We start from the raw sequence: 14,883 nt of genomic DNA on the forward strand, positions 1-14,883 counted from the left end.
CAGAGCTACAATATTATCAAGTGTTGAACTGTTCGATTTATATTCAACTTGCTACATTGGGACAGTGTTATTTTATTTGTATTTATTTATTTATTTGAAAAGTTTTATATAGCGCTGGCTAGATCCGAAGGTATCAGAGCACTTTACATGAGGATCAAGGAGTTACAAGATACAGCTGTTACTAGAGCATAGTTCAACATTGGATAAAAAAGCAATGTTACTGTAATTCGTCAGAGGGAGGGGGAGGAATGAGACATAACAGAGAAATGGGGAGAAACTGTGTCCAGTGTCCGGCTGGCTAGGTGATGGCTGAGGGGATGAACCACGGTCGATCTCCTCTATAGCTGTCTAGGCAGCTCCACTGGGCATTGGCCATAATGCTCGGACTCCACTGTCCGGATAATGATCAGGTTTAATCTGAGAATGTCGAAATCAAACAAGGGAGTTAGAGAGATCAGAAACCGCAGTCCGATCAAACCCCAGGTGTGAATGGGGTTATTGTTTCTGTGATTATCGAGGCGCAATCAGCAGGAAGCTCGATGTCCGGGAGAGGCAGCCACCAGAGAACTTGAGAAGAATGCGGGCCACCTTTGCAGATGATTTAAAATGCTCTTGGCAAATATTTTCCCAATGGAGTCAAGCAGTGTTCCTATAATTACTAGGTTGATAGGTATAGCTTTTCTTATGTAATTAAAGGATGAGACTACTCCTTCATGAGGATGGTACTTCTCCAGTAAGATAACAATATCTAAATAAGGGTGCTAAGTAGTTTGACCACAGATCTTCTTCCAACTTTATATTGAAATAGGTACGTGATCAGGGCCTCTAGCACCTGGGGCTCAGGCTTGATGAATAATGTCCCCAATCTGTGCTTTAGATGAAGTGTAAGAACTTACTACTGCCATAAGGGAGAGATCGGAAGGAGAAAAACTCACTTCATCCAAGGAATTAGCAGCATAAAGACTACAATTTTATTTTGACCACTCCTCACTTGAAATAGTACAAATATTTAAAATCCAACCACTCCAACTAGTCAATACAGTAATTCTCCATAAACTGCTAGGATCTTTATCAGACTGTTTTTTTTTTTTTGGGGGGGCGGGGGGAAGTTTTCCATCTTGTCCGTCATCTTTTTAGAAAATTAATCATATTCCTTCTCTCATTAAAAAATATATAAAATTTGACGTCTGTTCTAGTTTATTAATCAATGTATTCAATCTAGACTTTTTACAAGGGTCTTTAAAAATTCTTCTATTTACCGAAGAGTGTTTTTGTGAGAAAGGCCTATTAACCACAAACTTTATGATTTCCTGTTCAAATTTATCGAGTGAAATTAACCCCAGATATGTTCTATCCTTTAGGGCGTTTTTCAAAAATTCCTTTAAATTTTCTTTCTTAGATGCATTTCAGTGCACCCTATCACTAGAATCATTGAAGCGCACCTTCTCTCCCTTCATATTCCAGGACGAGATAGCCCCTGAAACAATGTCACTAATAAATGATAAAGTAGTTTGATCACTCAGGGAACTATCAACTATATTCAGATCAGATAATAAACCAAATATAGCATAAGACTTCTGAACATAATCAATAATTGAACTTCCGTTTATACAACTATAAGTGGGATGAGCTGGTATATCTGAATCCAGTCTTCCAATCATGATAACCCTATTCTCCCTGCAGAGTTCTAATAATAATTTTCCTCTTTTATTTTCTCTACATGACGTCAGAAAAATTGAGATAGGAATATATAGTTGTTTTTTCCTTTCTCTTCTGAGAATAGATGTATGGCATGATTGGGGACCTTAACCTTACACGCTCCTTCAATAATTAAATTATTGACATTTTCTATTTCAGCGACTTCGTATATAAAATGAAACAAGGATTTGACCAAAGGATCATTATTCAGTCCAGGTGGAATACATATGTTGGCAAGGAGAAAGGCATTCATTTCAAGACTCACATCACTGTTCCTTTGAAACAGTGTACATTGTACTAAATTCGAAGAGTATGCAAAGGCTAGCAATGTGGCAATCCCTCTACTCTTCTGTCCTTTCCTGGATATTTTACTGGGCAGCTAATTGCTTAGAAATTGTCACATTCCAGGGCCCTCGTCCTCCAAGTCTTCTGAATACAGATAATATCTGCATTCAGGGTTTCAAGGAGCAAATCTTTTGAATCTTAGATATGCAGCCCACTAAATTCTAGGAAAGGACTTTAATGCCCTTGCTAAAGGGGCTCTGCAATATCATGTGACCAAGGTTGATTATTGTTAAGTGCTGTGGGTAACCAGTTCCCATTCGATACGTCATCTTCTCCATTAATCATGTGTGGCAGATTATTTTGACCTATACATTTGATGGATCTTGCCCCTTACCCCATGGAAATGACTGCTAATTTCACATTTAATTGCAATTCTTCTTGTGGCACACTGCAATATATTCAAGAGATGCTCTATCTTATTACCATATACAATCTGATCTTATCAAATTCTGCACTGAAGGATGGGAGATCACGTCTTTACCTCTGCATAAAAAGTAGCACAATTTTCCAATATCAAATCAAATCAATTACTTTTGAGTTAAAAAATACCCTTTTTTTTCTTCTCAAAAGAAGCGTACAGTAATTGCACTAATGAAAATACCATTACTCCTCACCATCTTTAATGGCTCTAACTCCAATGAACACTTTAAAAGAAGTTAGCAGTTCAGCAAGGCAATTTCATCATCAAACAATACAATAAACGTGTAAAGGATATTGTTAATCTAATGACCGCTATCCAAATTGGGATTAAAAATCTGGGTCTCCGGATTGAGAGTGGAAAATGAAAATCCTGATTTGATTTCTGGAAAGCTTAATTGGGAGATCTGCTTTTTAATAGATTCCCCGCCTCCATCTTCATCAGTCCTTTCTTGGAAATTAAATCCTTTGTGGGGATCGATTGTGTAGAACAGGGAAGGAGTGAGATGTCATTGGGATACTCCAAGGGGGCCTAATGCATGATCAGCTCAGTAAGATGGTTCAAATGAAGAGAAAGAGAAACGAATGAAAGCGGAGACCCAGGCATGTGCTCACTGCACACGTGTGAGAAACTTAATGAAACCTACAGATGAGGAGCGATTGGGACCTCTGAGGAAAGCAGGAGGTCAGAAGTGGCTACCAAATTGCCTCAAATAAGGGACTTTTTTCGTGAAAAAGGGAAGGAGAGAAACTAATCAACAAATTATAGCGAAACAGACTTATTTAGAGAATCAGACAGAAATACCGGGTGTCAAAGTAGGAATAGGTCAAGAGTACAGTAGATGGTCTAATAACAATTGGAAGGTGAGGGGTAGTTCAAGTGAGCTGGAAACCCCAGTAAAATGTTGTGGCGAGTATGAAAAAAATGCATGTCCTACCCATGCATCAATTGGTATGAAACGGTGGCTACTTTATTTGCAAATGACCCCATTTATAAGTAATGATGCTCCTTACAACGACTGCAGCGAAGAACAAGGGAACAAGAAAGAATGTTTACTGAGGTCTATTACATTAACAGCTCCTAAAAAAAATTATTAACAATAACCTTCTCCCGGAACACTTGGGCCCTGCTCCCACCAGTTTCACAAACTGTCCTCAGCCAGCTCACGGATTGCAGGACTTTGCTTCTCAATTTTTCCACCTTTTTTGGTGATGCTGTTCTTTGTTTCAGTCTTAATATGCCAAGAAAAATGTAGTAGCTAATCTTCTGACCAGACTCTGTCAGGCTTTGTAAAGGTGGAATGTTAATCACATGGTGCAGATTTCGAGCACATCAAATAGATAATTTTGCAAAAGCAAACAGTAGTCCATGTTCAGAGTTTGCCTTCTGTGTGGTAGCATGGCAGAATTTTCTAAACTGGTCGGAGAAGTGCAGTGGCTTCTGGTGAAGTCTGCAAGTGTTGGGGCGTAAAATCAAACCATCAGAATTTCATTTTTGAGTAAGTAGGAATAGGGAAAGTCTAAATATGCATGCGGACGGGGCAGCCTTTGCGAGAAGTGAGACTGCTATTTTTTGGCTTTTCAGGGCTGATCTTTCAACCATGCTGCAGACTAATGTCATTAGGTTTAGTAACCAAAAGAGAAGAAGCCAAAGAAACTTGGTACTAAATATGGGTTTAATTATATTTTTATGTCTGTCAGCATAGAGAGGCTCAAGCTTAAAAAATGTACTACAAGCATCCTGGTTTTAAAATCACACTAAAAGTGCACTTTATGTAACATTTGTTAACTAGCTCCTCTCTTTGGGGCTGCATGCAGATGTGGGGAAAGACTCATAAATTATATCATAGACACACACACACACATATCCATTAAATATTTCTGCCACGTTAAATTTTAGAAAGGCGAAAGTGAAAGATTTATAAAAATAATTGGTAAAATGTATTTTCCTCATTGACTTCCATTGAAACCGAGACCATTTCAAGTGGGCGACATCCAAAATAAAGCAATTTTTGGCTTAAAAAATCGGAAGTCTCCCGTCTGAATCAGATCTATGGGCATATATGCAACTAAAAAAGGAAAGCTCACCCGGTCTCTCTGGTTTATTTTTCTCCTCTTTGTACTCTCTCGATTTCCACTCCTGGAAGGAACACGGAGGGAAAGCTCATATGCCTCCTCTCAACCTCTGGAGGCACTTTAAGTGCAGTGTGGGAAGCATGACACTGAAGTCTGCATGGGATCATCAAAACTTGTGGTGATAAACCGTGCAGATTTCAATCCCTGTGGCAAAATGTGAATGTGTGGAAAGGCTTGGCTCCAGTCCCTGACCGTGAAGCCCCTGGCATTACAAGGCTGAGCCTGAAGCTCGGAGGACTAACCTTCGTAAGAGGGTGGAGTTTAGCCTACGAGGCGGTACCTTTGCTGAGCTGGTGACCTCACAGCCATCAGAGCTGAGGCCTCCTCAGCCCAGCGAATGGACATTAATGGCATCTGCCTGCTGATAGCTGCGCATGTGCAGCATCACAGGAGATTCAGGAAGAAAGAGAGTGCGACTGAGGTTGAGTGCTTCTAAGTGCGGCCCACCATGTATTGTTCTTCCTTAGAAAAAAACATTTTCAGCTATGGTTAGAATAGTAGAGTGGCGTAGCCCAAGAGCCCATATGGGAAAACCGCCCGCGGACGTTTCTTTATCTTCTTCCATTTATTGGACCCTTCAGGAATCAATAGCTCTGATTGCGCCCCACCCCTTTTAGTCTCACCAGAATTGGTGCTTAGAACTTTTACTCATATTACAGAACAACATTCTTATGTTAGCCGAGCTCCCAGAGCTCCAAGACCATCAAGCAGATTGATTCTTCACCCCTCCCTCTAATATTGATGAACCCAGATCCTGAAATAGCAGCTTGTGCTCATCTGGGCAACTCGGCAGAACATATTGCCATTGTGCGCATGTATTTAATAGTTTAATATCATGCCAATAAGGCAATACAAACAATTCATATTCTATAATATACCATAAAATGAATAAAAGATCATACTACTAAAACCCCCAATTCATGAATAAATAGATTGGTCCTCAATACTTTGTGCACATACATCTATAACTGTGAGCAACTCAAAACTACTAGTCATTCAGAAACCACAAACTGGAATTTCCCTACAGCATGACACAATCTCATATTATTACTTTTTTTTAAATTACTGTAATTAGTTCACTAAAAACAGGAAGTAACAGCCTCGTGTTATTTTATCAAAGCATGTGCAAAATACAGTAGTATGAGGTAGAAACAATTTAGCATATTCAGAGTTCAAACATCATGTTCTGTAATATACCTTAAAACTGATAATACATCTGGCTACTAAAAACCCCACTTCATGAATAAACAGAATTGTTCGTCAACACTGTGTGTTTACATCTGTAACTATGAACAACACAAAATGACTAACCATTCAGAAACCAGACAGGCATCTCCCTACAGCATGAGATAATCTCATATTATTACATTTTAAAATTAAATCACTAATATGACAGACCTGTAAAATTCTAAAAACAGGGAGTAACAACCTCTTCTTATTTTATCGAAAATTGTGCGAACACAAATATATGAGATCGAGACAGTGAAGCATATTCCAGAAAGAGCAAAGGCAGCTATCCTCCTTGACCTGATTAACCAACTTTCACTCTATAAAGGCCGGGGCTTGACCCAGTCGAATCTTCAATGCCCATTTCCTAATGCTACCACTTTTTATGTCACGCAAATATGTCTGGATATACCCACCATAGTCTGACTCTATTAAGTGTAGCAGGTCTTTGTTGCATGTCTTCTAGGTCAGAATTCCTAGAACTTTCTTTTGTCAATGGTTTTACTATTTGTTTGATGAAGTACAGGCATACTTAGCAGATCTGCCGCTGGTAAAATGCAGAGTGAGTCCTTGATAGCTTGGAGTTTGGCAGCACATTGGCCTGGATCCTTCACCTGTAGATGAGATTTCATTATTGGCCTCATCGAGACATCAGCCGACTTCGAAAGACAGGCCCAACAATTAAGGATCGTCTGCTTATATTTTTATGTTATATTGTTGAGGCCTCAGCTCCAACCTCAATAAAGCACTGTTCACAGAGCCTCTAGGCAAACCAAGTCATCTTTTACAAATATTCATTTACATGATCTGCAACTAAGCTATGTTCTTTACTGTCAAAACCTCACAACAATAGCAGTGGCATAACAACAGCCCCCGCGGTGCAGGGGGACCCCCCCCCCCCAAGCTCCAAGGGGCCTCCTCTGGCACTATGCACAGCAGTGGGCTCCTGGCCTGAGAGCAGCTAACTGGGTCCTGAGCTTATGCGGGGCCCCTACATGTACTTTCCAGGCAGGCCCCCTCAAGGTTCATTATACCACTCAACCATACAATAGTAAATTTCCAATTTTTGCATTAGCGATTTCTCTTAACACTTCAACAAACGTGTGCCCCAGAGCGAGTTATAGCCTATATAGAGCACCTGTAATAGCCTTGGTTTGAGCTTCATGATACTCTGTGAGTCTTTCAAGTTCAGGTTATATCTAAAAAGAACACCTAAATATCTATATTCTTTTACCACCTCTACTCGACCGCCACTTAGCCGCCACTTAAGTCTGATATTCTTCACTATTCTTTTCGAGAAGAACATTCCTTTAGTTTTAGACGTATTTGTTCTCAGATCATTAACCTTACAATAATCTGAAAAAGCATCCAGTTGCCTCTGAAGGCAGACTGGCGTAAGGTCCAATACCCCTGCCACTGTGTCATTGGCATAATACAGTGACAAAATGGCCTCAGCTCCTAATTTAGGTGGAAATGAACGAACCTGATTAGTACTGTCATTGCAGTGGCAATATAATGTGCACGAAGTTGCCAACAAATTCACCAGGAAGCAATATGACAGTACGTGGTTTATATTCTGTTAGTGGAGATCGGGAAAGAATCTGTGTCTAATTTGCATACCGATGATACAGGGAACAAATTACATTCCTACAAATGTTATCTAGTTGCCATTGTACCATACTTGAACATTCCCAATGATACCCTCCCTCTGTTTGTATATTCTGTCTCCAACCTGCCATTACGACTCCTGCTTCTCAGTGGGAATTGAATCTGGCCCTACTCTCTCTCGTGCACACGCCATTTTAACCAATGTCTTCGTGTGATACAGAGTTTACCTGGGAAGAACAAACCTCTATCAGGTTTGTCACCATGTATTCAATACATATAGGGGCTTCAACCAATGCAGCAAGGTGGCTACTGCCACTGTTGCTAGGTGAACATTCTTTAAAAAAAAATAAAAAAAAAGGTCATGAATGAAAATGGGGGAGGGGGGTGGAGGGTGTGTTTCTGCTCTTTTAAAGACTCATTCCTATTGCAGACATTTGTAAGGCAGAGACTGGGCCACTCTCTCTGGACGCGTCTCCAGGCCAGGAAGTTCTATGCTGTGTCTTCTCACACATGGGTCTGTAAAATTAGATTTCCAACCAGTATGAGGAAGGGAGAGCCGAACAACATCAGCGTAAGGTGAAATGACCTCATTTCAATGGTATTACAAGACCACGCTCTCCCTTCTTCGCTTCATCCACCAATCCATCCCCTGGTAGTCTATGCTGTGCCTCAGACCTTTGGTTGATAAAGGCATTGAGAAAGTGTGTGGGGATGTTGGTGACTGAAAGGAAGAGAACATAGCAAAGGTGTGTGGACAGACGCTTGTAAGGAGTGTCTCATAACAAAAATGTGAAGTAACGTGGGTTTCTTTGAGAGAAATGTCCCAGTCCTGGCTGTTGGGGCAGGCAGCTCCTTACCAGTTGTGAAAGAGAGTGGACAAGTACTAGAATCTCATGAAGGTAGTTTGTCCTGTTTTGAATAATTCTATGCTACTCGTTTTATGTTTTTACAAGTGTCAAAATAGGTTTGTTTCTTAGTTCTGCATCGTGAACTCTTCAACAGTACTATAGATCAATGTGTTAATTATACTACGCATATTGCTGAAATGAAAACGCGGTTCATTAAAAGGGGTTTACCAAGAAAACTGACCTGAGGACACAACAGTTTCCTCTACATTTCAAATTACCAATGTAGAAACACCCACATGCACACACTGAAACATCCATAGATACAGCCTCACTGACACTGTTTCAGACAGACGGGTATACATTAACATAGACACAAACACACAGAGAGGTGCTGGCAGACACACACACAGTTAATTTCATTGTACTAAAATATTTATTTCTGTTTCTTTGATATTCATTCATATTTTTTTCAGGTTTTCTGTTAAACCAGGATGTAAAGTGTAGCCGAAACATAAACGTGGAGAACTGTTCAATTCCAGCCCTTACTCTTTCTACGTACTACAATGTTAGCATTTTGGAAGTGAGTAGTAATCTCGTACATAAGAAAGCAAATGATTACTTTGTACTTATTTTAAATTACGTTTAATTAACCATGTTGTTAACGGGAAATCCGGTTCTTATGTTTGTATTGATACTACTTGTTATTGATAAAGTGGCCTGGATGGTAGAGTGCTGCTGGACTGTAGCACCGTGTTATTATTGTGTGGGAACACAACATGATTTAATATAACAGGACATTGCCATTTAATTCGTACAAGATGAAAACAAAACTCTGCAAAAATGAATACGCTTGACGTGGTTCAAGAACCGGCTTTTACTTTTGCAACTTAATTGCGTTTGCAGGTGTTATTTATATAGTATTAAATGATTCTCTGTTTTAGAAACTTGAAAAAATGGAGACTAATACATCCTTGCTAGCACTCAAAATTGTAACCTTCAGATCTCCACATGGTTTTTGACGTAAAACCGAATCTACTAACAATACAAGATAGTGTTTTGCGCCAAAAAAGAAATAAACACCACGTGAAATCAGTTGTTAAAAAAGAGAAATGCTTTTATTTCTCATAACTTTTCCCATTTTGTATGGGTACTGCACTCTATGGCACACATCCAAAGTATGAAAAGTTTTAAAATTAGTGAAAGCATAGTATCTTGTACTGGAAGGGCACCCAGTACAAAACCCATGGAAGAGTCACACCGACACCGTTGCACTAATATGGCACAATGATGTGTCTGTGGCGCTCAGCAGCCTAATTGTGCACCAGTTCTAGGGAGCAAGGCCGGACTGGCTGTATCGGGCATCGAACATTTCCCCGGGAGGCTGGAAGGGTGGTGGCAGTCGCTTTTGTTATAGGGGAACCAGTTTTGTAGTGGTGCAAATGTTTTAAAAACACTGCATAAGTCCTTGTATAACCAGCAGTTTTCAGGCAACAATAAGAGTGCCAAGATAACTCTGGTGATTAAAGTACCTGCTGGAGAGAGATCAGAGTTTTGTCTAGTGGCAGTTTTGACTCATCTTAGGTAGCGCAGAGGGTTAACATGCCTGCTGCAAAGAACGTGTACTATGCAGATCACAGGACAGTATTGTATGTGCAATGATCAGAGGGATACTGTTTTTGTCACAGATCCTTTTGTTACCATGCAGTTCATAAGTTACAATCATAATCTAGCACAGTGAGCTAGGAAATGCCAGCAAAGAGCTGCATGCAAACTGCATGGTACAGGGTAGAACGTTATGTTTTTTCCCCTAGTCTTTGATTATCCTAATTTTGCTAAAAAGGGTTTGTGGGGTAGAAATAAATGTATTAGTAAAGTCAACCATAACCACTGTTACATTCTGAATCATGAGTTTGTTTCCCCAGACCAAAGGTTCTTAAAAAATGCCTACTAGTATGGATGGTATGTGAATCCTGCACCCTGTAGTCCCTGTTGTCTAATGTAACATATTCTATACACTGATTTACACACATATAATTCATTGTCTCTGTATGTGTGTGTGTGATGTTAAGTGCTCCAACACCCTACACTGGTAGGAGAGGCACTATAAAATAAATGAAATAATATGAGATAGGAGCAATGGAGCTATGGAGAGATGAGATGCAATGTTGGATGGTGATGGTGAGGGATTCAATGAAAAACCTCAATAAAGATTACTGTATCCTGGTGCACTGTAAGGTCTTCATTTGCTATGCTATAAAACGAATACAATTGAATATGTAAAGAAAAATGTGCAGTAGAATGCATTTTTTTCGATTTTGTCCAGGTTTTCTTGGGGTAGAACACCCCTAAGCCCCATTGTGTTGGCTAGGCTCGCTCGCAGTGCACCCTATGGGGGCTGGTCTGATAAAATTGGCCAGGGCTGATTGGGTTCCCAGTCATGCCCTTCTTGGGAGAGAGCAGGATAGTGCCATATCTTAATGGATGTAGTAACTTTGGGTGCTGCGCTGTGTGAACGTTTTGATAATCTGAACCTTAGTCCCCCGTGTCTGGGAACGTTGCATAGCTAGGTGGGGGTCTGTAAAGCAATAGGAAGTTACAGGAGGGAGATGGTGTCGAATTGCATCTGGTGAAAAGGGCCTCACGACCTTTTATGGAGATGTTGTCAGCTTTAGTGATATGTAATGTTTGTCTGAACACAACAGCTAGGCCACCTCTTCTTTTGCCTTTGTGATTTGCGCGATAGCCTAGATGAACGGCTTCATGCAGGACTGAAGCCATATCATCTCCCAACCATGATTCAGGTATGAAGAGTATGTCAGGTTTTGTGTCAGTGAGAAGGTCACAGATGTGATGTTTGTTTTTAGAGAGCAATCAAGAATGTATTAGTAGGCAGTTTAGAGAATGTGCTTTGGTAATAGTGTGACTATGTTTTGTAGAAGAGTGAGCAGTATTTTATGGGCTTGTAGCAGGTGTGTCCTTAGTGTTGTCCTTAGTGAGGAGTGGTATGTTGCTTATTTTGTTTGCATCTGTTTAGGGCGGAGTGTGTTTGAGTTAGGGGTGGTGTTGCAGCATGTGGGTCATGTAGTAAGGTTCTAAATTGTCCAATGGATGAGAGGCGGTTAAAAGAGAGTTGCTGTTTTGCTTTATATGTGTTGGGTGTAGGGGAAGAGAGAAAGCTTGGCATTTGAGTTTGTTCATGGTGTGTATCATTTGTGTAGTCTAGAAGGTGGGAGTGCGTGCATATTTGTAGTTTTTAACGGAAAGTATTATGAGGTGTTGTGCATGAGAGATTTTGTTGTGCTGGTGTTTGTGTTATGTTTTGTTTTTGAGGAGTTGTGAACGGAGGTTCTGATGTATTTGTTTTCTGAGAAGGATTTGTATGTAGAGTATTGTTTGTGAGTGGACGTTGGAAGGTAAAGGAGGTGGTGATGTGTTTGTGAGTAGTGTATGTTACGTGTAAGAGGGGATGACCTAGAGTTATGTGCTTGTGTTTGATTTGATTGCTGAAAGAGGTAATATGTGTGATGCAGTAGAGTGTAAGTGTTGTGCGGTTGTGTAATTGGGGTAGAACGAAGAGGAGGGTGTTGGTGGCTGAAAAGATGGAAGGCTGAGTATAGGTTTGGTGGTGACAGAAAGGAGTCTGTTAGGAGTAATTAGAACAGAGAGTGTGTGTCTTGATGGGATATAGTTAAGAATTGTGGTGGAATTGGGTTGTGTTGGTGATGTGTGGATTGGTTCGTGGTATAGAGTTGTGTATTGTTTGTAAGTGGTGGTGCAAATGTGTGGTAGCTGGTGTAGAGGTGTAGAAGTGTGTATAGGTGTACTTGTTTTTTTTTTTATTAAATTTTTATTTCCATAGACAAAAAAAGACATACACATCAACAATGCAAGCATGGATCATATCATCATTATGTGTATATAGTGATGAACAAAATACAAAAAAACACCTCCCCACAAATCCAACAAAAATACAAAAAACATCAAATTATAAGACTACCACAAAGCCATTCACCCATCATACCTAACCGATATCTTAAAAGTTGCATTGAGATGTTAGCGCATCCTCCCTCCGTTCTCCCAGACCGCCGCCCCGTGTCGCCCACCACATCGCCTCATGGCGCCTAACTCGTGTCATCCTGCTCTGCTTCCGCCACCCTAATCTGAAAGAAGGAATTGTCTCAGGGGCTCCCATATGTCTTTTGGTCTACACACTGAGGGCAACTCTTCTGCGTAAGTCTCCATATTACCTTTGCAGTAGACCTGGTCTTTAATCCAATTTTCTACTTTTGGGCTGCGTCTGCCGCCCCACGTGATGGTCACTCTTCGCTTCTCCATGAGTAGCGCCAGGCGCACGAATCTACTGCATACTCCCTTTGCCTGCAGAACGCACGACAATAGGCAGACCAGCGGGGTACACTGCAGTTCCACACCCGCCATGACCTTTATGTCTCTCCCAACAAGCGTCCAAAAAAGTCACCTTTCGACATCCCCAGGCAAGGTGCAAAAAGTCAGCATCATCCTGGCCACAACGCGCACAGCAACTAGATTCACGCAACCCAATTCTGTGTAGGCGTCCCGCGTGTAGTACACCTGATATATGTATTTAAAATGTATGATCCGCAAGTTCCCATTCATGACAAGTGAGCCTGTTAATTCACATATATACTTCCAATCTTTCTCCAATATCGGAGCAGACAAACAGGCATTCCATCTCTCCCAGCTTCTGTCAGGCTGACCTATACACTTTTCCCTTATTAGCCTGTATAATCTGGAGACCAACTTTTTATTAGTGGGGGTAGTGAGCACGTATTGTAGGGACAACAGAGTAGGAGGCTCCAGAGGGTAGATGTCGTAATGTGCCCTAACGACGTGTCTGAGTCTGTGCAGCGCGAATCGAAACAACAACATGGGATTACTTATGTATTGTAAAGTGTCCGGTGGGATAAACGTCCCCTCTGGATAGAGATCCCGCATCATCTGGAAACCCACCTCATGACGTAGTCGCATCGACGGCCTCTCCTGGGTGACCGATAGTGCCCCGTGGGGTTCTATATGCATGGCTGGTGCATATATAGGTAATTTACGCGCCAGACGCCCAATCTCCTGCCAAACAGCTAACGTCGTGTCCACCGCATTAATTTCTGTTCTTGGAGTGCCACGCGTCCGGTGCGTGATCATACTGCGTAATGGGACTGGGCTGGGTCCCCCTCCTCTACCGCGACATGTGGAGTGAACGCATGCGGTCTCACACAATTATACACATACTGGGCCTGCGCACTAAGATAATAGACATAGAAGTCAGGTGCCCCGAACCCACCTTTAGCATAATCGCTAGTGAGGACAGACCAACTCACCCGGGCATGTTTGCCTCCCCAGACCAATCGAAGTAGGGTCCCACGGACGGTGTTAAAAAACTTTTTCGACAACACAATCGGGATGTTCGTGAATAAATGCAAAAAACGCGGCAAGACTATCAGTTACTAGAGTAAGGCGATACGATCCGCCAAAGAGAGCGGTAGCGCTACCCATAAATCCACCTGTTGGTCCAGCTTGGTGTATGCCCGCCCATAATTCTCTCGTATAACTCTTTCCAGGTCTCTGTGGATCCAGACTCCAAGATATTTAACTGGGTCTACGGACCACATCAACTGATATTCCATACCAGTCGTGGATTCCGTTAAGGATATAACCACAAATTTTTCCCAGTTCACAACCAGTCCCGACAGTAAGCCGAATCTTACATATTCTCGCAGAAGCTGAGCTAGATACTGTAAGGGCTCATGAACAAAGAGCACCATGTTGTCCGCATATAGCGAAATGGCAACTGGGTGATAATTAAGGTTTAGCGCCGTTTCCCTATGCCTCTGCCTAATAACGCACGCCAGTGGTTCCAGTGCAATCGCAAAGAGTAGCAGCGACAGCGGGAAGCCCTGTCGCGTGCCCCTCTTAATATCAAATGGGTCCGATGTCAAACCTCCAACACGCACTCTAGGGGATGGATCTGCATATAGCACCCAAATCCATTGTATAAAAATAGGCGGAAATCCCATACGCTGAAGAAAAAAAACCCATATATTTCCACTCCACCGAATCAAAAGCCTTGGCTGCGTCTAACAGGACCACCGCAGCAGACATGCGGGACTCCAATACATGAAACATGGAGAAGATAGTCCACAAATTGTGCGACGTAGATCGGCCTGGTATAAAACCCAATTGGTCCGGTAGAACCAGGCAAGACATCAGGGGTTGTAACTTAACGGCCAGTATCTCGGCCAATATTTTGGCATCGATATTGATCAATGAGAGGGGTCTATAAGAATCGTATTTATCTGGGGGCTTGTCTTTCTTGAGAAGCGTTATAATCAGTGCCTGCCGGAGCGACGGCGGTAGTGTTCCAACATCATGCGCCTCCGCATACACTTCCAACAAATACGGGGTGACCAGATCTGCATATGTCTTATAAAATTCGACCATAAGGCCATCTGGCCCCGGCGCCTTCCCATTGGGTAGAGCCATAATAGCAGCTTTGATATCTTCCGCGTCGATCGGCAAGCACATATATGTCCTGTGGTCATCTGACAGCCAGGCGCACGCCACGTCCTTT

The 14,883-nt window shown here is 41.7% G+C and overlaps 1 protein-coding gene across 1 annotated transcript in view; it reads left to right on the forward strand.

The window, feature by feature from the left end:
* Positions 1 to 14,883, forward strand: part of TCTN1 (tectonic family member 1) — a 282,816-nt gene that overhangs the window by 96,847 nt on the left and 171,086 nt on the right. Inside the window, exon 6 of the mRNA XM_085632918.1 lies at positions 8,753 to 8,859. Coding sequence (XP_085489044.1) covers positions 8,753 to 8,859 — 107 coding nt within the window. The remainder of the gene's footprint in view (positions 1 to 8,752; positions 8,860 to 14,883) is intronic.

Source organism: Triturus cristatus, chromosome 11, assembly GCF_964204655.1.
Source record: "Triturus cristatus chromosome 11, aTriCri1.1, whole genome shotgun sequence".
In the NCBI taxonomy this organism is placed as follows: domain Eukaryota; kingdom Metazoa; phylum Chordata; class Amphibia; order Caudata; family Salamandridae; genus Triturus; species Triturus cristatus.